This window comes from Myotis daubentonii, chromosome 12 (assembly GCF_963259705.1).
Source record: "Myotis daubentonii chromosome 12, mMyoDau2.1, whole genome shotgun sequence".
NCBI lineage: Eukaryota > Metazoa > Chordata > Mammalia > Chiroptera > Vespertilionidae > Myotis > Myotis daubentonii.
Genome location: NC_081851.1, coordinates 70,702,375 through 70,726,936, shown reverse-complemented (window position 1 = coordinate 70,726,936; position 24,562 = coordinate 70,702,375). Strand labels below are relative to the sequence as shown.

General features: G+C 58.1%; 1 protein-coding gene across 2 annotated transcripts in view; it reads left to right on the top strand.

Moving 5' to 3' along the window:
• KLHL29 (kelch like family member 29) overlaps positions 1-24,562 on the top strand; it is a 266,413-nt gene that overhangs the window by 149,260 nt on the left and 92,591 nt on the right. For both annotated transcript variants that reach the window (XM_059660438.1, XM_059660439.1), the window contains one exon: positions 2,513-2,839. In XM_059660438.1, coding sequence (XP_059516421.1) covers positions 2,558-2,839 — 282 coding nt within the window. In that variant the 5' untranslated portion in view covers positions 2,513-2,557. The remainder of the gene's footprint in view (positions 1-2,512; positions 2,840-24,562) is intronic.

The window sequence follows — 24,562 nt, the reverse complement described above, 5'->3', positions numbered from 1 at the left end:
CTCCTCCCGCCCCCCTCGAGCACTTCCTGCTGCCCCCCCCACCGCCCGCGGGTGCGAGTGTGGGCACAGGGACCTTTTTGACACCGTGGCTCCGTGCCCAGCAGGGAAACGTAAGTTGCCACCTCACCCAGGGTAAACGGCGACACATTTCTTTCACGCCGTCTGAAAGGGGTAATTAAGTTGAGAAACGCGGTCCAACCCAAACCTGGCATGCAAAGAGCTGACCTTTGTTTTGAATACATTTCATGAGCCTGAAACCAGACGGTGGCCTCCCGCTGCCCGAGGCTCCATCTTCTCCCCAGCGTTTCAGTGGAGACTTGAAGGGAAGAGCGGAGTGGGGTGGCGGAGGTGCAGGCTGCTGGGGCTGTGAGTACAATGGAGCCACCATGTGGTCCAACAGGTGGTCCCCAAGGCAGTGAGCTGTCAGGTTTAATCGGCAGCGGCAAAGGTTTCACCAGGGCTAAGGAGGCCCCTCTGACCTGATCCCAGGCATCCTCTGCCACCTGCGGGCACATCGAGGACCTGTCCTGCTCGCCTCCACCCCCACCTGCAGGAAGGAGATGGGTTCCCTTTCTCAAGGAAGCAAATAGACAACAGCCCTTTGTGGTGAGATGGAGCTGGGTGCCAGGTGTTCGGGGGGATGGAGGTCTCTGGCTGCATCCGGAGGGGGAGGGGAGTGCAGCCCCCCAGGGGAGTGGGGACCTGAGCGGAGTCATAACAGACATGTGGAATGCAGCCAGGGGAGGCTGTTCCCGCACAGGGGCATGGGGGCTTGGACGCAGAGCTGACGGGGGTGCCTGATGGCCGGGCATCGCCCCTGGGGTAACCAGAGTGCATGGGGTGCTAGAAAAGGGAGCAGCCAGGTCCTCGTGGCCTCTGAGCCACCCTGAGACACCCGGACCTTATTCTGAAGGATAGGATGGAAAGCAGGAGCCTAAAGCATCGTGATCAGCCCTGACTGGTTGCTCAGTAGTTAGAGCTTGGCCTGCAGACTGAAGGGTTGTGGGTTTGATTCCGTTCAAGGGCATGTACCTCGATCTCCTGCCCTGGTTGGGATACGTACAGGAGGCAACCAATTGATGTGTCTCTCTCACATTGATGTTTCTCTCTCTCTCTCTCTCTCTCTCTCTCTCTCTCTCTCTCTCTCTCTCTCTCTTTCTTTCTCTCTCTCTCTCTCTCTCTCCCTCTGTCTCTCCCCCTCCCTTCCACTCTTTCTAAAAGTGATCTGGGGGTTTCTGTGCAAGCTTGAGACCAGGCAGCCAGGGCTGGATGTGCGGAGACCGGAGCAGGCACATGTTTGCGGCCTGTCGGTCCAGTAGCCAGTGATCCCAGAGCCCCCACCGGGGCCGGCCTGGACTGGGGGATGGGAAAGTGAGCCAGGAGCCTATGCTGCCCTCCAGGAGCTCCCCCAGACAGGACGTGGCCAGAGAATGGAAAAGAGTCGAGGAAAAGCAAGTCAGGCCCAAGCCGTGACCAGGGCTGGGCACATGGTGTGCAGGGCAGCTGCCAACCTAACCCTCCAGTCTGTGCCCTGGCACCACCATGACCTCTGCCCTCTGCCTCGCTGTGGCCTCTTGGGCTGAGACAGCCCCTCCTGTGTCTTTCCATCCTTCCTGACTGAGGGGGACTCGGGCCCGGCTGGGCTGGGAGCCAGGCCAATCACCGTAATGCTGAGCAAAACGCGGTCCTCCTGATACTGAACGCCCTCGGAGGATCCTGGTGTGTCTAGGTCTCCATGACAACACGGAGGGCCTTATGTTCGGATATTCAGGAGAGTCACATGCAAGCTGGTCTGGTTATCAGAGCCGGGGAGCACGGGGTCTCGGGTGGCGACGGTTGAGTCATAGGGTTGAAAAGGAGAACTCTTAGCTCCCGGAGGCTTAGCACCTTTTCAGACCTGAGTCCTGTGTTGAGCTACAGCAGGAAGGCCAGGTCCTGGCCGCATTCTCACCTGCCCATTCTCTGACCTCCATGGATCCACTTCTTCGTAATGAGCTCCCTGGCCCATAAATTGGAGGTGACCCATCTCTCGCCAACTCACAAGCTACTGAGAGGATCAGTGAGATTCACAGAAGGGGCCTTGTCCACTGTAAAGTGAGAGCGTAGACATGGCTGCTCTCACCCCACACGTGGCCTGAGGCGTCCAGGGGTCTTGCTTTCCTGGTGAGGACGTCAGGATAAAATCCCAACCGTAGTGAAAATGCGCACACGGAACCATTCAGGGCCGGGTGACAGGCAGAACACAGCCCGACTTTAAGCTGTGACTGGGTTCGAATCCTGGCTGCCTCACTTGTGCCACGGGGTCCTGGACAAATCACTGATCCCTCGTCTGTGACGGGGGCTAATGATCCACGCATAATGGGCCTGCTGGGAGTGTGCAATGCGCTAGCACGTGAGAGCTGTGATCACACACAGAGAAGGTGCCTACTAGGTGCTGAAGGCGCTGCTGCCTCTGGCGCCCTCGCAGGGCTGCTGTTTGTCTAAACCGCCCTCCCCTCCGCTCTGCCCGCAGGTCCGGCCTCTGTTTCCCCGTGAGGAGCGCCCGCGGCCCACCGAGATGTCCCGGCACCACAGCCGCTTCGAAAGAGACTACCGGGTGGGCTGGGACCGCCGCGAGTGGAGTGCCAACGGGACGCATGGGACCACCAGCATCTGCAGCGCCACCACCGGGGCTGGCGGCACAGCCAGCAGCCTCAGCGCCCGGCCCGGCCTCCTGCCCCTGCCAGTGGTGCCCTCCCGGCTGCCCACGCCCGCCACAGCCCCCGCGCCCTGCACCACCGGCAGTGGCGAGGCCATCACCAGCCTCGTGGCCAGCTCTGCCTCTGCCACCACCACCAAGGTAAGACCTGTGTCCTCTCTGAGGCCCAGGCCAGCTCCACGGGCTTACAGCCTGTGCACTGGGCGCTGGGCGCTGGGCACTGGGGCACTGTGTTCTCTGGAGCACTGGTCTCCACAGAGCTGGGCTGGACAGCTGTTTCCGTTCACGTGGTTTTATTTTTATTTTTATAAGGTGCCTCTCTGTGACTAGCTTGTAGGAAAACAAGGAGGTACTGAGGACACTCATTGTCTTGTGCCACGTTCGTCAAATGCTATTTAATGAGTGCAATGACGGGGAAACTCAGTTGGCAATACAGGATCCCTAAGGAGGTGAATGTAGACAGGCAAGCCCCCTGGAGTCGCCAGGAACTTGGGTTTGCAAGGAGAGGCAGACCAGCAATAAGTCACAAATGAACATAAAGCTCCCACTTGCTCACCATGGTGCTGGGAATGCGCACATTCACTGTCCGCTCCGAGCCCCAGACAACCCAGGAGGTCAGTGCCTTCGCCACCCTCCTCTTGCAGTTGAGGACACCGAGGCACACCGCGTCCGTGAAAGCCGGTCAAGGTCAGGGACCCAGGCCCTGGCCCCCGCCGTCGGGCTCGGAGGCGTGAACTCCAGGTTGCTCCTCTCCTCGGGGGGTGGCTCCAGCCTCAATAAGGACAGCAGGTACCAGGCTGTGCTGCTACCCACGACGTCGCAATGAAAATGTCACCAAGGCTCTTGCCTGGCATGGGGTCTGGCCGGTCCCCGTCATGCTGCTCGGAGCCCAGGCCCACGGCTGGTGGCAGGAAGCCCGTGCGTCGTCATCCTGTGTCCTCGGCCGGCCAGGCAGGGCCTCCGAGGCCGCCTGTGCCTCTGCCCGCCATTCAGAGCCGCCCCCGGGAGCCGGAGCGAGCGTGCGTGTGCGTGTGTGTGTGCGCAGGCATGTCTGGTCTTTTCTCTCCTGCTTTCATGGAAGTTGCCAGAGAAGTTAAAGGCGGGGGGCCGGGCCCCAGCCATTGTGCGGTGCTCGCGCCGTCGGGAAGCCGCGCTCCAGGTGTGCTCGCCTTTGTGTCTGTGATTTTCAGAACCCCCCTTCAGCCCTGCTTCCCATTAATAACTGAGAGCTGCCGGCGCGCAGCCCGAGGCCGAGACAATGGAGCTATCGGAGGCCAGCTCGCGGCGCGCTGACGTCTTGCTGCAGCGCCTTATTGATTTTACTTTCCTGTTATGAAAACGCCACCCCACTGCGGTGGAGAGGCAAGGAATGTGGGCTGGGAGAGGAGATGGGGGGGGGTATTGGGGCACGCTGCCCCCAGACTAGCCAAACACATTCCTTCCCTGGGTGCCAGCCCCCGGGACTGCTCCGATGTGGTGACCTCTGCCCCGCAGAGCCAGCGGCGGCCCCGCCAGCCACATCTGGCAGCCACTCGGCCAGGCCAGCTGTTGGCCATCTGGAAAGTGGCAGAGTCTGGGGCTGACTGCCGGGGGCTCCAGGTGGGGAGAGAGGAGCTGCACCCAGGAGCCCACGCCATGGTTTCTTTCCTCTCCAGGAGCAGGCGGGGGGGGGGGGGGATGGGGGGGGGCTTTTTAGGGCTAGGGTGGGGCTGTGCCCCAGGTAGGGGTTCGGGCTCTGCCAGGCCAGGGAAGGGGTGGAGACTCAGCAGTGGGGCCTCCCACAGGGCTGCCCTGCCCACACAGCTTCTACTTTTGCTCCCGGCAGCTCAACCTTCGCGATCCCTGTCTGGCTGGGCCCCAACCCACAGCACATGGGAGGGAAGGAACCCAGCCTCAGGCAGAAAACAACAGCTGGGCAAGGGCTGAGCTGAGTGGCGGCGGGGGAGAGGGCCGAAAGTTCACGCCTGTGAGGACTGCCAGCCCCTTGGCGCACTCGTCCTCTGTAACCAGCCCCAGCCCAGTTTCATTCCTGCACGGGCTTGTCCCTCCAACAAAGGTGCCCGGGTTGCCTGGCATCTTCGGGGTGCAGGGGAGAGGGAGGGCAGCAGCCAGCTGTGGCTTCTGTCCCGGGTGCTGTTAGTGGATTTGAGCTGCAGGGCCTTTCTGCCCATCTGGCCTGGCCGCTGCCCCCCACATGCCAGTCCCCCAGCGTATTTGTCTAACCCCATGCGAGTTCCACATCAACTGACTGGCGGCCGCACTGAGGGGTCTGTGGTTTCCCTGGTCAACAAGTGAGCGGAGTCTGCTGAGCAGCCAAGGGCAGGCTCTTGCCCTCAGGAAGTTCCTGGGCCGAGACATAATGAATGTGTGGCCTGGACGGTGTGGCCAGATGACCTGAGAATGTCTCTCCCCTTGAGGTTGTTGGCAGAGGCAGCTTAGTGAGTGGATAAACACAGACTCCGGAGCCAGCCTGCCTGGATTGGAGTTCTGCTCCATCACTTTCCAGCTGAGCGGCCCTGGACAAGCCACCTAACCTCTCTGGGCCTGGCTTCTGCAAGATGGGAACAGGTTGAAGGACCTGCCTGCCAGGGCTGTTGTGAGGGTTGTGTGGGCTAAGACACATGTAACGGGCTCAGGACAGAGCCAAGCCTGGCACATGGTAAGTCCTATATGGGTGTGGTTGTCACTGCCATCCCCACGGTCACCGGTACCCAGGTGAGACCTGGGAGACACAGTCCATGGCCCCCTACAAGGAAAGGGGATCATTTCTAGCCTCACCAAGAGGGCAAGGCATGTCTTCAGATTAGAAACAGGAGCGAGGCCCCAAGCAGGCGGGGGACGGAAATTGTGTTTCTGAGTGATCGGAGCTCAAGGTGACCTGTGACGCAGAGGCATGGTATGACCAAGGTGGCATGGCAGCGGAGGGGCTAGCAGGAGGAGGGTATCTCATGGGCACCCAGCTGGACCTGAATCTGCACCCCTGCTCAGCCAGATGTCTGAGTGAAGGGATTTTAACGCATTTTCCAGCCCTGGGACTCTCTCCTCAAAGGAAAGCCCAGTGTGTAAACAGGACTGAGACCCCACTCCTGAGGGAGGCAGAGGTGTGGGGAGGGAGCTGCGTGGAAGCCCAGAGGCGGGGGAGCCAAGAGCAGAGCTGTGTGCGCCGTGTGTGTTCCCACTGCCCCGAGCATGGTAAATGCTGCTTGAGCGTAGGGCCTGGCTTCCTTGGTGAGACATCGAGTGCCATGTGTGGGCCAGAGCCCCCTGAGGACTCGGGGTGTCCGCACTGCCAGGCCTTGGCATCCCTCCCAGGCTGGACATGGAGATGGGCATGGAGGCAACCACAGGACCCCGGACCACCATGCATTGGAAGGACAGCCTGCCTCTCCCCGTCTCCCCTCTGCAGCCCCATAGGCCTGGCCGCCAGCTCATTCCAGTGCCAGGCTGCTCCGGCCAAGCCCTGGGGGTGGTCCCAGCTCTCAGGGGTGGGCAAGGCTGGCTGTGCTCCCTGCGGCTGGTTAGTGAGGAGACCACGATTCTTGTTGTCGCTGCTACCTGTGGGCCTGGGGTGACTTTTCTGTTTCTTCGCGTCTCTGTGGCCTGAGGGTTGCTTGCAGGCTTTTGATGAAGGCCAATTGGACAAGCACAGATTCCTGGGCCGCTGAGGAGGGGAGGGCCTGGCCAGATGCAACACACACACACACACACACACACACACACACACACACACACACACACACACACCACTCTCTCTTGCACACACACTCATGGCTCAGACCAACCAGCTGCTTCCCTGGGGCCCGGATCAGCTGAATCTCCAGGACACGGGTCCCCAGAGCCCAGCAGGAACAGGTGGCCAAGCCCTCCAGCCCTTCTATTTTGAGGTCAGAAGAGTGTGACCCAAAGAAAAGAAGACTTGCTAAGGTCCCTCAGGACGGGGTCCCTCAGGGGGTGGGAAGCAGGACAGGGTCCCTCGGGGGGTGGGAAGCAGGATGGGGTCCCTCGGGGGTGGGAAGCAGGACGGGGTCCCTCAGGGGGTGGGAAGCAGGACGGGGTCCCTCGGGGGGTGGGAAGCAGGACGGGGCCCCTCGGGGGGTGGGAAGCAGGACGGGGCCCCTCGGGGGGTGGGAAGCAGGACAGGGGGAGCCCCTCGGGGGGTGGGAAGCAGGACGGGGTCCCTCAGGGGGGTGGGAAGCAGGACGGGGGTCCTCAGGGGGTGGGAAGCAGGACGGGGGTCCTCAGGGGGTGGGAAGCAGGACGGGGCCCCTGGGGAGGTGGGAAGCAGGACAGGGGGAGCCCCTCGGGGGGTGGGAAGCAGAACGGGGTCCCTCAGGGGGGTGGGAAGCAGGACGGGGTCCCTCAGGGGGTGGGAAGCAGGACGGGGGTCCTCAGGGGGTGGGAAGCAGGACGGGGGTCCTCAGGGGGTGGGAAGCAGGATGGGGGTTCCTCAGGGGGTGGGAAGCAGGACGGGGGTCCTCAGGGGGTGGGAAGCAGGATGGGGGTTCCTCAGGGGGTGGGAAGCAGGACGGGGTCCCTCAGGGGGTGGGAAGCAGGACGGGGCCCCTCAGGGGGTGGGAAGCAGGACGGGGGTCCCTCAGGGGGTGGGAAGCAGGACGGGGTTCCTCAGGGGGTGGGAAGCAGGACGGGGTCCCTCGGGGGGTGGGAAGCAGGACAGGGTCCCTCGGGGGGTGGGAAGCAGGACGGGGTCCCTCAGGGGTGGGAAGCAGGACCGGCAGATCTGGCTCCTTTCCCGCCCGGCTGTCGGGCGTACTGTTGCGTTCACCCTGGAAACCACATGGCACGGTTAGGATAATCTCTCCCCTCCTCTCACCCACCTGGCTGCCTGCTAACGCTGACTTTCAGCAAGAAAATGGGCTCATAGCAGGTCATCGATTAGCTTGCTCAGCCTCGTTCCATTATAACATCGACACGGAAGAAGGCGGTTCCCGGCCGGGCCACCGTCTGTGTGGGGTTTGCATGTTCTCCCCACGCCCGCGCGGGCTTTCCCCGGGGACTCGGGTTTCCTCCCACATCCTGAAGACGTTCGCAGGAGGTGAATAGGCGCCTTAACAATCCCTGTCTGGGGGGGGGGGGGGGGTGGGGAAGGCTGTGCTGGAATGGTGTCAGTCCAGGCGGCCCCACCTTCACCCTGAGCTGCCAGGAGAGGCTCCGGCCACTGCCACCTGGAGCTAGAATATGCCCTTTGGGGAAGAATTCTTACTTGTTTTCATCCTTTCTCGAATGTGTGCGTACTCACATTTATTTCAGTGTTTAGCATTAGAAGTGTTTGGGGTCTTTATTTAGAAGTTTGGTGATGTTTTTGTGACCAGAAAATGCCTTAGGGACTTAACTCTTGTTTATAGCAATTAGCCGGTGGTAACCCTGGTTTCCTTACACATCGCTTCCCTTAAAGTCGCAGTTTCTGTGAACACACCGACAGCAGGACGTGGGGACTCTCTGTGTTTCCCTCTTGTGTTCTCGGTGGGGAATTTAGGCCAAGGGCTATGTCGATCCTGAATGCACAGCTGTGAGGGCTCCGAGCTCCGAGTCAGAGCTGGGTTAGAATCCTGCCTTTGCCACTTAGGAGCCGCGGGTCTCTCTGAGTCTCAGTTTGTCTACAAAGTGGGAAGGATGACACCGTGGGTCGCATCTTCCGCGCGGAGACGTTGTGAGGGTTGGTTAAATTCATGTGTCGAAAAGCTTAGAACAGCACAAGCCTCTTGTTAAGCATTTGATAAACGTTAAATTTAAAAAGTTAAATCAGAGAAAAGAATGAAAGAAAAAAAGTCAAATCAGAGATTTGGTTGGACCGAGCATCCTGGCATTTGGGGAGCCGCAAGCCCCCCTGCAGCTGATGCTGGAGAGCTGTGGGAGGCTCACTGGACTGTCCCTCCCCTGGCTGAGGCGGCCCCAGGCGGAGCTGAGAGCTGGGGCAGCCCCAGTCCCCCCCCTCGCCCCCTACCCTCCACACCCCCGAACTCAGTTCTGGGCGATCAAGGCCCCAGGGGAAGGGGGTTGGAGCTGAGAAGCAGAACCAAGACTGTGCGCCAGAGCCAGACCTGCTCGTGGGATGGAAAGGGAGCCGCGCTGCCCCGCAGTGGCAGCTGCATGAAATTTAAATTATTCTCAGCAAACCTGCCTGACAGAGGAAACAGAAAAGGGACGGCTTCATGAAATGCGATTTTGTTCTCGAAAGAATGGACTTGGAAGAATCCCGGCGGATGCCTGTGAAATGCACTGGGGGCTGTTTCCTTGTGGTCCGGAGCCCTCGGCCTGAAACATTCCCATCGTTCCCGGGAGCTGAGCCCTGGAGAGCACATCTGGGCTGGGCAGGGAGAGACGTCGCCGGCACCGAGGCCCGAGGAACCCCGGGAATGGGCAGGCTCCGTCCTCAGCACGAGGCACCCAGAGTTTGGACATTTCTGAGCACGTGGGGCTCCTCAGGGTGGGTATGTGTCACCACGGAGATGACCCTCCATTCTCGGGAGCCATGCTCCTCTTGGTGGAGATGGTCTGGGATTTCGATGGGGAGTCGAGGGAATGAGCAGGGGCCCCTCCTCACGTGTGGTTCTGGGAGTCTCTGAGTTGGTGAAGGAGTGTCACACAGAGGGAGGATCAGAACACCAAAGGCCACTGAGAATCCGGGAGCCCCTCTGGCGGTGAGTTTCCAGACTGTGCGTGACTTTCTGCCGAAGCCTGCGAGAATCTGTGATCCCTTGTGATAGAGCATCAGGCACTGGCGATGCGTGTGAGACAACCTGTGCGTGCCTGTCCTGGGCTCGTGGCTTCTGCCTGCACTTTACCTTGTAGCCACGGCGTGGATTGGATCTTCGTTGGCTTAAAACCCATCTGTCAGTCACGCACTGTGTACAGAACTGGAAAATGTCATGATTTCTAAAGTACCTGTGTCAACGCCTGCAGTTTAGGGGGGGGGCGTGGATCTGAGCAATTCCAGCTTAAATTTCTGACGCAGGAGGCAAAAGGAGGAGAGGAGATTGTGTATTTTCCTACATTTGTAAGGGATGAGCCATCGTCTCGATTCCCAAGGAAAGTTATCAGAAGAGGTTACGGACTGGGGTCAGATGTGTGTGTGAGCCTTTGCTGCATCACACGCATCCCAAAATGTCAGCTCTGTGGATGGCTGCCAGCTCTGGCCTGGGCTGGCTCGGCTGATCTCGGCTGGGCTCTCTCCCTGGACTGTAATCAGCTGTCAGTTGACATGTGGCTCGAGGCTCGTGGCCTATCTAGGATGGCCTCACTCACTCTCTGTGCTTGGCAGGCTGTCGGCCAAGGCATCTCAGTTCCTCTCCGTGTGGCCTGTCGTCCTCCATCCGGGCAGCTCAGGCTCAATCACATGTGGTCTCAGGCTCCCAAGCGCAGTAAGAGGGCAAGGCTCAGCGCATCGTGCTTTTGGGGCGTCTGCTTGAGGCATTTCTGCTAGAACCCCCATTGCTAGAACCTCCCCCGGAAGGATGGGAGCATAACTGGTGATCCTTTTGGCAACACATCCCCAGTGTTTCCAGCACTTGCTTCAGCGGTTATTTACCCTCCAGCTTCCATGGCTCAGGCGGGAAGGAAAGACTCAATCTATCGCTCTCCTCCGTGGGGCCCCGGGTAGGGAATCTGGGACACGCGTGACCGGTACACACCTGGGCCTCCACACGTCCCATCCACACCGGGAGCGTGGGAAAACGAATTCTGACCAGAAGACTTGCCGAAGAGCCTGCAGTCAGGAAAGGGAGCCAGCTGTGGGGTGCACATGCTCAGTAACCTGGTGGCTCTTTCTCCCTCATAGTCTGAATCCCATGCCGTCCCCCAGAAGCCCCTTGGAGAGGCCTAGTCTTAAATCGAATTAGGGTTTCTGCAAAAAGCATCATTCCAGATGCACATAAATCTACTTCTTATTCCCTTTTAATGGTTTTCCTTGTTCCATTTAATTACTCATGTTGCAATTAAACAATTTTTTTTTTTTCAGTGCAAAAGGACAGCATTTTAGCTGCATGATAGGGTTTAATAGGCTTTGGAGGACTAGCCTACAAATCTCATCATCATTTATAACATTGGGTTGGTGTTGTTTTTTTTTTATGGGGGAAGTATGTTCCAAAATCTAAACAGCCAAATTACAAATGAACTTGCAGAACTCAACCCATTTGTTAACAGGGAACTGTCTGCAATGCTAAAAATAAACATAAAAAGGAGAGCGTACTGCCCCTCAGTGTCATATGTTCACCATCAACTTCTATAGATTTAGTTTAATTTCAAGGAGGAGAATTTCCTCCAAACCCAAATTCAGGGAGAGTCGACACACCAAGTAATTTCCTTTATTAAGAGACATGGAAGTGTGCCCTAACTGGTTTGGCTCAGTGGATAGAGCGTCAGCCTGCGGACTCAAGGGTCCCAGGTTTGATTCTGGTCAAGGGCATGTACCTTGGTTGCAGGCACATCCCCAGTAGGGAGTGTGCAGGAGGCAGCTGATCGATGTTTCTCTCTCATCGATGTTTCTAACTCTCTATCCCTCTCCCTTCCTCTCTGTAAAAAAAATCAATAAAATATATTTTTTTTAAAAAAGAGAGAGACATGGAAGTGCCAATCACAGTAGCCACCATGGAGGCCAATCAAATGATGGACTTAGTGCAGACCGGCCTGAGCTTGATTGACATGTGGGGAGAACTCCTGAGGCGTGGGGGGAGGGTGGCCCAGCACCCAGGAGGGCCGCCTGGGTAATCGCGGGGTCCGTGTCACTGAGGATTCCCCGTGGTGACGCTCGGCAGCCTGGCTGCCTTGGAGGAGTCTCAACCATCCCACCTAGTCCAGCAACAGTGAGGTGACTGCCACCCACAGCGAGAAGGCCAGGCCTTGGAGAAGGAGGGTCCTGGCGGAAGCCGGCGCCACCGGTGGGCTTGTTTGTGGTCATTTCCCCCAGCACCCCAAGAGCGGGGGCTGTGAGGGAAGCCTCCTCTGCTCTGTGTTCAGTGGCAGTTACAAATCTCACCAGCAGCTGGGGTACGCCAAGCTAGAGCGGGGGCCTTCCTCGCACAAGGTGCGCCGTAACCCCGTGCACTCGGAAGCTACCTGAGGACGCAGCTCAGGGCCGCCAGCCAGCCGGGACGCTACATGTGTCTCTGGGATGGCCGCCACCCCCCTCATCATCATCACTATCACTAATGTGTATTGAGTGCTTGCTGTGAGCCGGCCAGGGCTCTATAGTAAGTATCTTTGCCCAGGTTAACCCCCTGCATCCCACAAGGATTGTACGAGGCAGGTGCCATGACCGCCCTCATTCTGTAACCACAGTGAGGCCACACAATGCCCGGGCTTGCACGCCGGGCACAGGCCGTCCAGCTCACTGTTCCTCGGTGTGGTGCTGAGATGTGGGGATACAGGTCCACGAGGGGTGGGGACACCTGTGCTCTGTGGTGGCGTGATGCTGAGGAAGCCATGGAGGAGGAGATTCATGCTGCCACCGCTCCTCCCCCCCACCCCCGACTGCGCTCGAGGGCCTTGCCCACTGTCTGCCCAGCACGGGCGCCTCCTCCCCGCTCCCGAGGCAGGAGCAGACAGACCCCACAATGCCGTCGCCCCGGGCGTCGGGGATATGCTGAGGGTCTGATTTTTATTCCCCCACAATGTCAGGCTGAGGGGAGGATATTGGACAGAATATACTGTACCCAGAATTCCTGTTAATGGGAATTCAATTGTGACAACTTGTCATCTGCCGAGATGAGAAGGGAATGGCGTGAACGTTGCGTTCGAAAGGCATTAAAAAGGCATTATGAATCAGATTCTACGGCACCACATAGTATTCCTTGTAAATAATTGAAGAAGAAACTGGCGCTTGAAATTTGGGATCATCCATTTCTGAGATCCCAGCAGTGCCCTCCCCGGGCTGATCCGGCTGCAGGGAAAGCCTGCACCTGGCAGGTCTGAAGGCGCCGAACAGTGAGCATCACGCGTCCAGAAAGACGCTTCCTCCAGCAGAAATGAGTGACTGCCGCCTCCGACGTGAGGTTCTGGGTTTTCTTGCACCATCTTCTGAGTCCCCGTATTTATGTCCCTCGCCTCCAGCCTCCGGAAGGCTGGTAGGTGGCCGGGGCCCGGGTGGGCACTGGCGCATCTCCGAGTCAGCAGCTGCCTGCCCACCACCACTCACGCCCGCCTCGGGCAAGGATCTGAGCGCCAGTGCAGCCCTGGGCAGGCCGCTGCTCAAACACCAGCAGCTTCGGCCGTCGCGGAACACGCTCTGGCCAGACAACACCCACCCCAGTGGCTTCTCAGCCCTGCTCTGCTGTCCTGGCTGAGCCGCCTCTCGGCTCCGACCCTAGTGTCTCCCCCCGGCCCCGTGAAAGACACATGGGGCCTCCGGGCTGGGGCCAGGTTCTAGCTTTTATTATCAAAGCCAAGAACTTAGCTCAGAGCAGAGGAGTGGCTGCGCCTGGGAAACCCTGGAAGGAGACGGGGAGAAGCTCTGAGTCTTGCCCCACGTGCAGAACTGGCCAGGACAGGTGACACCCATCCTGCGTCCTGGCTCTGACTGTTCAGAAGTCCCTCTGTAGCGGAGCCCGCCCCACCCTGGGGGGACTGGAGGGCCTGGAGAAGTCCTATGACCGTTGCCAACTTTGCGGGCAGTTCGGAACAGCTGGTGGTTGGTGAATCGGTGACTCCCCTTGTCATTAGAGGGGTGGTTCCAGGTTTCCAAGTGTGACCTCTGTTGGCTGCCGTGCCTGGGGCGACCAGGGAGAGGAGAGGGGGCTGCCCATTGAGGGGCAGTCAGGGCTAAATGATCAGTTGGGCGATCGGCCAATCACGTTAGTCAATCCTGGTTGCCATGCCTGCTGCACACCAGATCTATAAGTACTTAACACACCTCTTTGCCTGCACAGGGATGGGATCGGAAACCCGCACTCCGGATTCAGACTGCCCAAGTTCAAGTCCTGACCCTTCTACTTTCTGAAGCTGTGTGACCTTTAGCAAGTTACTTACCCACTCAGAGCCTGGCTTCCTCTTCTGTAAATAATACCATCTATTTCACTGGGCTTTGGGAGGGCTGGGGGAGGGGGGATTGAGTGGATTAACATGCAAATGTCTACAGCAGTGTTCTGGTGACCTCCAGCCTCCCCATCTGACCCAGTCTAGCCCTCAGGCTGCTGCCCTGGCCTCGTGCCGCTCAGATGCCATGCAAGTTGGGGAACCAGGCCTTGCTCAGAGGCAGCACCCCTGCTTCCAGGCCCCCACCTCCAGCGCCCCCAACTCCTGTACTTTGCTCATCAGGGGAAGCCATGAAACAAGGCAGAAATGATCTTTTTAGACTGGAAAAATAGGGCTGCTGCTGTTCTATGGTGGTGTGGTTTATGGTTTTCAAACATTTTAATTAGTTTCATTTTTTAATATAAATGCACCCTGATGCTTTGTGCAGGAAGGGCACGGTTCTTAAAACCTCAGAAATAAAGTAGGAAAATGACAGAGTGGCCATTAAAGTGTCACACTCAGATGTGTTATTATTATTATTGTTATTTAACATTTCTAGGCACCAACCCTGAGCCAGGAGCAGTGATGGAGGGTGGGGAGTGTGAAGGCCCAAAGGTGCCTACGAGTCAGGTGTGGTGTTGGGCCCTGTCTGGTGTGGCTCCGTTGGTTGGAGCGTCATCCCAGGCACCCAAAGGTTGCCGGTTCGATTCCTGGTCAGGGCACATGCCCAGATTGTGGGTTCAATCCCTGTGCAGGAGGCAACCAATCGATGTTTCTCTCTCACATCAATATATTTAGAAAAAAAAAAAAAGTGTTGGTGTTGGGGGCTCCCCGAGGACTGGCATGCTCCCTCATCTGCCTGAGATGGCCCTGCCCACCAGGGAATGTCGCAGGACGCAGGCCACCATCGGCCTTGTGGACTGAGAACACAGCGGGGGTGTAGGCTTGGGCCCCAACCCTGTCCTGTGGCCACTTGTGATGTCACTAAGACCTCCCAGCTTCCCAGGCCACTGGAATGGGGCTTTGAGCTATGCTGTAGAATGGGCCTCCTCCAGAGCAACCCTTTCTCCCTAACATTTCTGAATCGATCAGAAAGCAGGGTTAGATGGACAGGACTTCACTTTCAGAGAGAGCACTCTCTGTATAGTGGTTCGAATAGTGGCCCCCAAATCACATGTCCGCACAGACCCTCTGAACGTGGCCTTGTTTGGGGATAGGGTCTTCGCAGGTGAAATTAAGGAAAGGTCCTCGAGATGGGATCATCTGGGCCCTGAATCTAGTGACAAGGATCCTTTTAGGAGAAAGGAGAGGGAATTTGACACACAGGCAACGAGAAGACGGCCACATGAAGACGGAGCGGAGGTTGGAGTGACGCTGTCATAAACCAAGGGACGCCCAGAGCCACCAGAAGCCGGAAGAGACAAAGGGGCTCTTTCTCCCCTTGAGCCTCCAGAGGGAGCGTGACCTGCAGACACCTTGATGTTGAACTTCGGGCCTCCGGAATTGAGAGAATAACTTCCTGTCGTTGAAGCCACCCCACCCCGTTTGTGGTCATCGGTAGGGGCCGCCCCAGGAAACTGCCGCCGCCATGCAGGCTCTCCTCCTGGCATCTCCTTGCAGGAGGCCCACCTGGGGGGCTGGGCTGGATGCGGGGAGTTTCATGCAGGAGCAGGAGGGCCTGCTGACCTCCTCTCCGCTGCGTGGAAATGAAACACCATCACACCTTTCTCCTCGAGGTCAGAAAATGTTTCTACGAGCTTTCTAATGACCCCCCGCCTGCTTCCTGCGGCATCTGGCCTCGGATTTGGAAAACGTTCAACGGGCGATTAAAGCGAGACGCTCCAAGAGCTCCCACGCTCCTCTCGCAACCCACAGCGGCGTCCCCTCGGAAGGCGAAGGCGGGCGTCGTCTACAGGTGCTGGTGTCCGCAGAGAGAGGCGGGCCTGTGCGTGCGGCCCGGTGCGTGAGGGCGAGGCTTTGCTGTGGCCTCCATGTAAAGGGAGCCTCCGCCGGGCCTCTGATGCAGCCGGAGTGAGAAGATGGGAATGGACAGGCTCTGCTGGTTCCTCCTCCGGCAAAAGGCTCTTGATCAAACTCAGAGAGCCACCGAGGAAATTCTTTAAATCAAAAAACCGCACAAGCCAAATAAAAGCTCCCAGCACTCACTGCTCCCTCTTCTCACAGACTCTAATGCAGAAGACAATTCTCTGTGCTGCCATCGCTACTCCTCTTTATCTCCCGGTAATTGAAAGGGGAAACATTTGCCAGGGCCGTGGTCTCGGACGTTCCGCGTCTTCAAAGGTCGCGCCGCGTCTGTGCGACTTCTAGCAGGTGTCAGTCCCAGTGACGCACGGCGGGCCCTCCCCGGGCAGAAGGCCTCTCTAGAGCCACACGCGCACCTGGATGGCACTGTACCCAGATGAAGACGAGGTTTATGGGCCGATTGGAGAAATCGAGAGCTCCCCAGGCAGGCTCCAGGCAGGCTCGTGGGCCTGGGATCTGTCTTTTCCCAGCTGTCCCCTTGAGCCTGGGTATGAAATTAGGTTGCAGCCCAATTGTTTACCCAGCTGTTGCTGGCGGCCCAAAGCCCATACTGGAGCAGGCAGCAGTGCCAAAGGGTTTTTATTCTTTAACCAGCAGGGGTTGGACACGGCGCTGTGTAACAGGCTCCTGCAAAAAGGCGCCCTCCTCCCGGATTAACCCTCAGGGGATCAGAAGGGCAGGAACTCTGGGAATAGAGAATCGACACTGGGCAAGTATTGGCACCGCCTGTGGGTTCACACTGCTGACTTAGGTCTTGGTCATGACTTAACGACTTGGGTTTAATTTCTTCTTTTTTAAAATTTTTTTTTTTTTTTTTTTTTTGCCGAAACCGGTTTGGCTCAGTGGATAGAGCGTCGGCCTGCGGACTGAAGGGTCCCAGGTTCGATTCCGGTCAAGGGCATGTGCCTGAGTTGCGGGCATATCCCCAGTGGGGGATGTGCAGGAGGCAGCTGATCGGTGTTTCTCTCTCATCGATGTTTCTAACTCTCTGTCTCTCTCCCTTCCTCTCTGTAGAAAATCAATAAAGTATGTTTAAAAAAATAATAATAATAATAAAAATAAAATATTTTTTTTTATTAATTTCAGAGAGGAAGGGAGAAGAAGAGTGAGATAGAAACATCAGTGATGAGAGAGATCATTGACTGGCTGCCTCCTGCATGCCGCCTACTGGGGATCTAGCCCAAAACGGGCACGTGCCCTTGACCGGGAATCGAACCTGGGACCCTTCAGTCAACAGGCCAGTGCTCTACCCACTGAGCCAAACCAGCAAGGGTGACTTGGGTTTGATTTCTTTAGCAGTGGTTCTCAACCTTCTGGCCCTTTAAATACAGTTCCTCCTGTTGTGACCCAACCATAAAATTATTTTCGTTGCTACTTCATAACTGTCATGTTGCTACTGTTATGAATCGTCATGTAAATATCTGATATGCAGGATGGTCTTAGGCGACCCCTGTGAAAGAGTCGTTCGGCCGCCAAAGGGGTCGCGACCCACAGGTTGAGAACCGCTGCTTTAGAGGGACATATGAACCGTCTGAGCGAATCCCGTCCCTCCAAGCCTTTGGTGACATTACAACCCCAGGGTGGCAGTGCAGGGGTCCTCAGGCACAGAGGCTGGGCGATGACGTGGGGACCGAGAAGCAAGGGCAGCAGCCCTTGGTGCCGGAAATTGCACTCAAACGAGGAGGTGAAGTGGAAGACACAGACCTTCGTACCCTCCAGACCCCAGGGCAGACACTGCCGTCGGTGGGTAGGGGTGTGCAGAGGGACGCCAGGGTCCCTCGGGAAGCCCAGAGGACTGAAGGGACTGGCTCCGCTTTCCCAGCGTGCAAGCGACTGCTCCGAAAACCGGTGCCTCCAAAGGTCAGGGCGGTTCACGCCAGCGCGAGGCAACATGGCAGCTGAAATCGGTATAAGGAAGGAGATAGATTACAGGAGGCGGAATCCACCACTGAAAGATTCTTGGAGCCGAGCAGCGATCGCTGCAGCTCCCTGCTCCCTGCTAACCAGGAGATTTATGTGACAAGATTATCGATGGTGTTAAGCACATTGAGAAGAGAGGATTATACCTGCTTCTGGGTCAGTTCCGTGCCATCAGGCCCCGGTCTGGCCAGCGTGTGAACAGATGGACTGCCGGCTGGACGAAGGTGAAGCTAAATATTTGCACAGTCACGGGAAGCGGGGAGGTTCAGGCGAGTCCAGTGCTGGGTGGCTAAGTTCAAATCCAAGGGGAGGATGTGGCTCAGGGCCGCGGCCAGTCTGACGGGAGCTCCATGTCCACCTCCTCCCTTCCTGCTCCCCCGCACCCCCAGTCCTGGCGCCTCCCCAGGGCTCTGGCTCCGTGGTGTCGGGAGGCATTGAGGAGTGAGGGGAAGGAGACTGCTGAGCCCAGCCACCTCCCAGAAGTGAGCTCCTCATCATGGCAGGCTCCTCTCACAGGAGGGAGCAGCTCTGCCACGGGAGAGCGTTGGCATGGGAGTGGGCGGAGCTGCTGGGAGGGTTCGTGGTGGCCGTGCAGGGTGCTGGCATGTGGTCTGGGGGCCTCGCTCCCTCTCCGCGGCTGGAGTCCAGCGGGGCCAGGACTGTGCAGAAGGGCGAGTGGCCGGCCTCTGAGAGGCCTCACTCGGAAGGCTGCCTCCTTTCTCAGGGGCGGTCAGCTAACCCTTGAAGCGGCACCCAGAGCTTAAGTGAAAGTGAGACCTTGGAAAACATCACTTTTTAAAAATTGGGGTAGCCCTAACCGGTTTGGCTCAGTGGATAGAGCGTCGGCCTGCGGACTCAAGGGTCCCAGGTTCGATTCCAGTCAAGGGCATGTACCTTGGATGCAGGCACATCCCCAGTAGGGGGTGTGCAAAAGGCAGCTGATCAATGTTTCTCTCTCATCGATGTTTCTAACTTTCTATCCCTCTCCCTTCCTCTCTGTAAAAAATAAATAAAATATATTTTTTAAAAATTGGGGTAAAATATGCAGACGCATAAAATTCACCATCTTCAGTTGCACAACTCGGTGGCATTTAGTACGTTCACAGGGTCTGACAACCATCATCCCTCTCCAGTTCCAGAACATTTCTTTCACCCCAAAAGGAAACCCCATCCCCTGCTCCCGGAAATAGTCCTGGCTGGTGCTGCCAAGTGGTTAGAGCGCCAGCCCGTGCACTGAAGGGTTTTGGGTTCAGTTTCCGGTCAAAGGCAGGTACCTAGGTTGCAGGTTCAATCCCTGGCTCTGGTCGGGGCGCATGTGGAAGAAACCCAGTCGATGTGTCCCTCTTACATGGATGTTTCTCTCTCCCTCTCTCTCCCCACTCCCCTCCCTCCCTTCCACTCTCTCTAAAATACAATGGGAAAAATATCCTCAGGTGAGGAGTAACAAAATATAAAATAAGGGTAATAGATGGACTCATGGGACGTCCACTTGGCCAACATGGTAGGAGGGAGAGGGCCTTGTGCTTGGTGACCTGCTGTCCTCAGGGGGCGGCAAGCTCTGTTGCCTGAGCACACGCCGTACACGCTGTGGTTTAGTGGTCGGAACCCCCCCTGCCCCCGCCCCCGGCCCTGCCAGCGTCTTCCTCCACTCCGTGGCCCCAGTTCCTAGCCTAGCAGCCGCACATGGCAAGCCTCGGCGACCCTGATGGGACGGAGGGACAGAAAAGCAGTAATTCAGCAGCCTAGATGCTACTTGTCTGGGGACATCGCTCTTTGTCCTTGAGTTGTCGTACTTGTGAACTCTGCGCCGAAAGAAGCGAACCCCGGCGTCGGAAGAAAAGGGCCTTCGCGGCGCTCCTTTTAATTAGGCGCCCTGTGAAATTGCAGCAATTTTGCACCGTGGCTTCCTCTCAGCGTGTCTGGAAGCTCCGAGGAAGCTCTTAACCAAGGAAGCCCGGAGTTCGTTTTATTCTTTTCCTCCTTATTTTCTTCCAAAGACCAATTTACTGTTTCTTTAGCAGTTTGCTTTTTGCCTGCGCCGTTCGCTGAGATCTGTGCTGTAACAATGCTCCTCACAAAGAGGCCGGTGCGCTGCCGGGATCCCCAGGGCCCCCCACTAATCACTTTTGATGGAGTAAGACTTGGAGAATCAATTATTTTGCCTTATAGTCTGAAGAAATGCACTGTTTTCTCGCCTTCTTACATGGAAATCTCAGCCACCCGGAGCGCAGCTCCGGCCCCTCCCTGCAGCCTCCCTGGGCCACCGTCCCGGTCCCCCCTGCCAGTCCCCTCGGCTCTCTGGCGGGACCTGGAAAGATCAAAGGGACAGATGACAGTGCTTGGCGCCCATTTGTCACTCCATTGGAGCGAACCAGTCGCCGCGTTAACAGTCAGGCCTTGTCCCCTGTTTCATGAATATTTTAGAATGTTTGCTGGCAGGATTCTCACTGTGCTGTGTCCTCCTCGGTGTACGTGTCACCCATATTCCAGGGTTTAATCGGAGCTTCAGGGGACGGAAGCACCGCTCCCCATTAGTCTCCTTCGTTACCCTCCGTGCCCGGGGTCTGAAGCCCGAGTCCTGACCAGGCAGGGCAAGTGGTCTCGTTTTGATTGACAGAAACCTTAGGGGCTGCAGGAGGTACGGCCGAGTGCCGGCCCCCCTGGGGCTTTTTTCTCACGTGGCTTCCGGCCCGTTCTTCTTCTTTTTTTAAAAAAAAAAATGTATTTCTTTATTGATTTCAGAGAGGAAGGGGGTGGAGAGAGAGAGAGAGAGAGAGAGAGAGAGAGAGAGAGAGAGAGAAAGAGAGAGAAACATCAATGATGAGAATCATTGATCGGCTTCCTCCAGCATGTCCCCTACTGGGGATCGAGCCCGCAACCCGGGCATGTGCCCTTGAGCGGAATCGAACCTGGGACCCTTCAGTCCACAGGCCAACGCTCTATCCACTGACCCAAACCAGCCAGGGCCCCGGCCCGATCTTCTTGCCGGCCCGTTTCTGGACCGCCTCGCTCCTCCTTCCGCGCCCCTGACCCGCCTGTCTTCAGGTCCACCTGCGTCCCACCCCACCCGGCAGTCTTCACACACACCGAGGACAGTTCCGGAGTCCCCGCCCCCACTGTGCACTTGGGCTTGACCCGTCCCCTCGTGGGGACCCCATGGCAAGGCCTGCTCTTCCTCCCGCCTCCCCACTGCGCAGCTGGATGCCACTCGGGCCTCGGGAGGGAGGCTGAATTGGGAAGGGGCTGCATGGTGCCCGGCCTCGCCCTTTGCCCAGTGGGAGAACCACCCAGGGAGCAGGCCCAGGAGGCAGAGCAATGGACTCTCTCCTTGGCTAAGCAGTCGCATGGGCTCCCAGTTTATAGACAAAAATGAGACTGTGTGCTGAGTGTCTCCAAGCCCTGAAATGGAAAAACCGCTCTGAATCCCAAATTCCTGACGGCTCCCTTTGAAAGAGGCTCCCCATTGCCCCCACCTGGCGCCAGGTGGCACACTGTTTGTGAGGCCAGGCACCTGGCACAGGGTAGGCTCTGGCAGCCAGGTGGGGGCTGCCTGCGGCCCGGTGACAACTCAGCCACGTTCACTGAGGGGCGGCGTCTTGGTGCCTGGCCTGGGCACAGCCCTTGTGGCAGGGCTCTGCACTGGGCACGTCAGGGGTGAGGCCGACATGGACCCTGCCCATAGTGGTCCCGGTGGGGTGCAAAGGTCAGGATGGTCAGCAAGTCAAGCAGCATACAGACATGAGCGAGCCTTCCTGGGAGGACACGGCTGATGGTGGGTCTGGAGCCACCGCTCCCATCACCCTCACATCTCTCATGGCACCTGAGGGACAGGTGAAGGGCTGGGCTATACTAGAATCTTGGGGAATGTGGAATCTGGATCCTTCTCGGACCCAGGATTCTAATACACACACACTCTCACACTCCCGCTCCATGGACTCTAAGGCCTGTGAGTGCAGAGCAGGAGCGATGCTCCGGAGCCAGGCCTGCACACACAGATGTGCAGGATGTGGGGGGTGGAGAAGTGAGCCCCGAGGTCCGGAGGCCTGGGGTCAGCTTGGCAGCACCTGCCCACACAGTCTCACCCTGAGAGCATCTACAGCGTTTCATTCATCAACTGCTGACACCCTCGCCATGGGGGCTGCAGGGGGAGAGGGCTGAAGGGGCCTTTTCCCAGGGACCCCCGCCCCCCCCCCACCCCGAGGTGCCCGTGGAGCAGGCAGAGTCCCACATGCCGCCTCTCCCCCAGCCCCAGTTGATGGATTCGGAATCCCCAGGGCTGCAGCTTAGATCCGCGTCTCCAAGCGAGGACGGTTCCTGACTGGGGGCTGAGGCCCGAGTGGGTCAGGGCTGTCTCCACCGGCACCTGGAGGATACGGAGCGGAGGCAGAGAGACTGCTGGGCCCGACCTGGAGACCCCCCAGCCAGATGAGCTGCCTCACCCCCAGGCTCCTGCTAGGCCCAGTGAGGGTGCTGCCTCGACAAAGACCGGGGAGATGGTCTCCCCGCACCCTCAGTCGGTGAGCGCTGTGGGGGTGCGGGGTCCGGTTCACCTTGGTATCAGGCTCCGACCGTGCCCCAAGGTGGATGATTTGAGGCTCGGGTCCTCCTGGCCACATCCTGTCCGCCCGCTTCCACGTCGCACCGTAATTCCTCAGGCTCAGGACCCGCCTAACTCACCCTTCTCTCCCTCGGGCCCAGTGGGGTTTGACATGTTGAATGTGCTCAATAAATGTCTGTTCGTCTGATGTAATCAAATCGCTGGACTGAGGCCGCAAAGGGCCTGGCGGCTGTGTGCCCCTCGCCTTGGGCCCAGCCGGCAGGGATGGAGGGAGGCCTGGCCTATCATCGAAGACCCGACACCTCCCCCGGCGAAGGAGATATTGATTCTGCTGTTTGTTTTGCAAGGAAGCTGCCCCCACGGGGACAGTCAGATCCAGTGCAAGTGAAATGGAAACTGAAGGCGGCGGCGCTCTTACAGCCGGGCTATTAATAGGGCGGCCGGGTGTGTCGTGGGGGGGGGGGGGGGGCGGGGGGCGGGGAGGGCAACGTGGGGCCGCCCTGGAGCGTGGGCCTTGGGGTCACTCTGGAATCCCACCTCCCTCCCACCTCTGCTCAGCTCCCCTTCGCCCTGCTGCAGCCAGAGCTGGAAATGCCGCAGTGTCAGCCCAGGTCGCCTTTCAAGTGGGAGCCAAGTCCAGCAGCCTTGGCCAGGACTCCAGCGAAGAGGTCCCAACGCTCTGCTGGACGCAGCCCGGGGTTGGGACCGGAGGCACCTGGGAGCCAGCCTTTCCCTCTGCTTCAGGGGGAAACTGGAGTGGAGCAGAGCAGGGCCAGCCCAGCAGCCATGTGGGTGCCACACAGTCCACACGCTAAATCCCGGACCCCCACTCCCCAGGACGGGTCTCCGAGGAGCCTGCCCAGATACTGGGGCTTGGAGGTCTTAGAAAGGGGTGCTGGTGTCCGGTGTGCAGGGCGGAGGAAGCTGCCACGCGCGGCACCAGCTGTGCATGGAGCCTCGGTGGACTTCCGTCCCGGGCCCTGCCACGTTGCGATAACTGACGAGGGAATGCAGCGGGCATCCTGTCTGAAGGAGGCTCCTGTCTGAAGGAGGCTACCTAAACACCAGGAAGTGGAGCGGCTAGCAGAGCCGGAGGCACAGTGTTTAAACCCTGTGTTCAGGTACAAACAGAGGCCTAGGGAGAGAAGGGACCTGTCCTAGGTCACTCAGCATCGATGGCAGAGCTGACTGGATAGCCTGGCCTCCTGGTTCCCGGCCCCACCGCACCCCCACCCACCCCCCGCCTCTTGTTGCCTTTTCTGATAGATTTCTCTTGTACTTTACCTGCTCAGGTACCAGCGAGGGATGCAGCCTTGAAGGAGGCTGACATTCTGGAGTTTTCTGTGTCTCCCCAAGCAGTGGTCTCACCTGGTTTTCCTCAAAGGCCCTGGGCTGGGCCGGCTCTCCGGCCTGCTGTTTGTTTGTTCAGGCTTTGGCCCAGATGTTTTGTCCATTTCACACTCCCCGTCCAGCTCTCCGCAGATCAGATTATTTCCTGTAGGCTTGGGGCTTTATTTTTTGCATCTGCCCCTGCCAAAGTATGTGGGTTGATGTTCAAGACCTTAAAACTCAGGGAGCCTTCAGAGCAATAAATTCCATCCAGACTCCAGGCGTCCTGCCCAGACTCTGCCTTCCTCTCCAGACCTACATGAGGCCCACGGGTGGCCAAGCCCGTGCTGCTCTTACCACCCACCGGGTGCAGGAGGCTGCCTCTCACTCCCTGGACTGTCGGGGAGCATCGCAAGTTCAGCCCACCTGGAACTGGGGGTCCCAAGCAGCGCTTCTAGGACCCGAAGCCTTCAGCTCCCAGACCCAGCGCGAGGCTAGGAGGGTCAGCAGTGAACCAGGGCATCCTTTATCCATGGAGGTTGGGGTAGGGCCAGCCAGAGAGCAGTGATGTATTCATTCATCACTCAATCATTGAAGGTTTATTTAGCACCTACTGTGTGCCTAATCAAACCGCACATCCCTGTTTTTATGGTGCTTACGTGCTAATGGATGGAGACACAATAAAATAAATAAGGGACTGTCATATGGTGAACAGTGCTCCAGAGAAGTGAAGCAGAGAAGGAAGTCAGAGATGCAGGTGGGAGGCGGGGTTCGCTGCGAGGTTAAAGGCCTGTGTAGATGACACCTGACCGGAGACCTGGAGAGAGTCGGGGGCAGCCACGTGCACTGGAGGCAGAGGGAGGAGAAGGTGGGAAGGCCTGAGGGAGGCGTGTGCCTGGCCGGTGCCCCAGGACATTGGAACTGGATCCCTCGGGCTGAGGCGGGCATGGGCAGAGCTGGGGCACAGTCCAGAGGCTCCCACAACCCCTCTGATCACAGGCCAGTCCTCCTCCTGGGCTCCCAGTCCATACAACCAGCTGCTTCCTGGG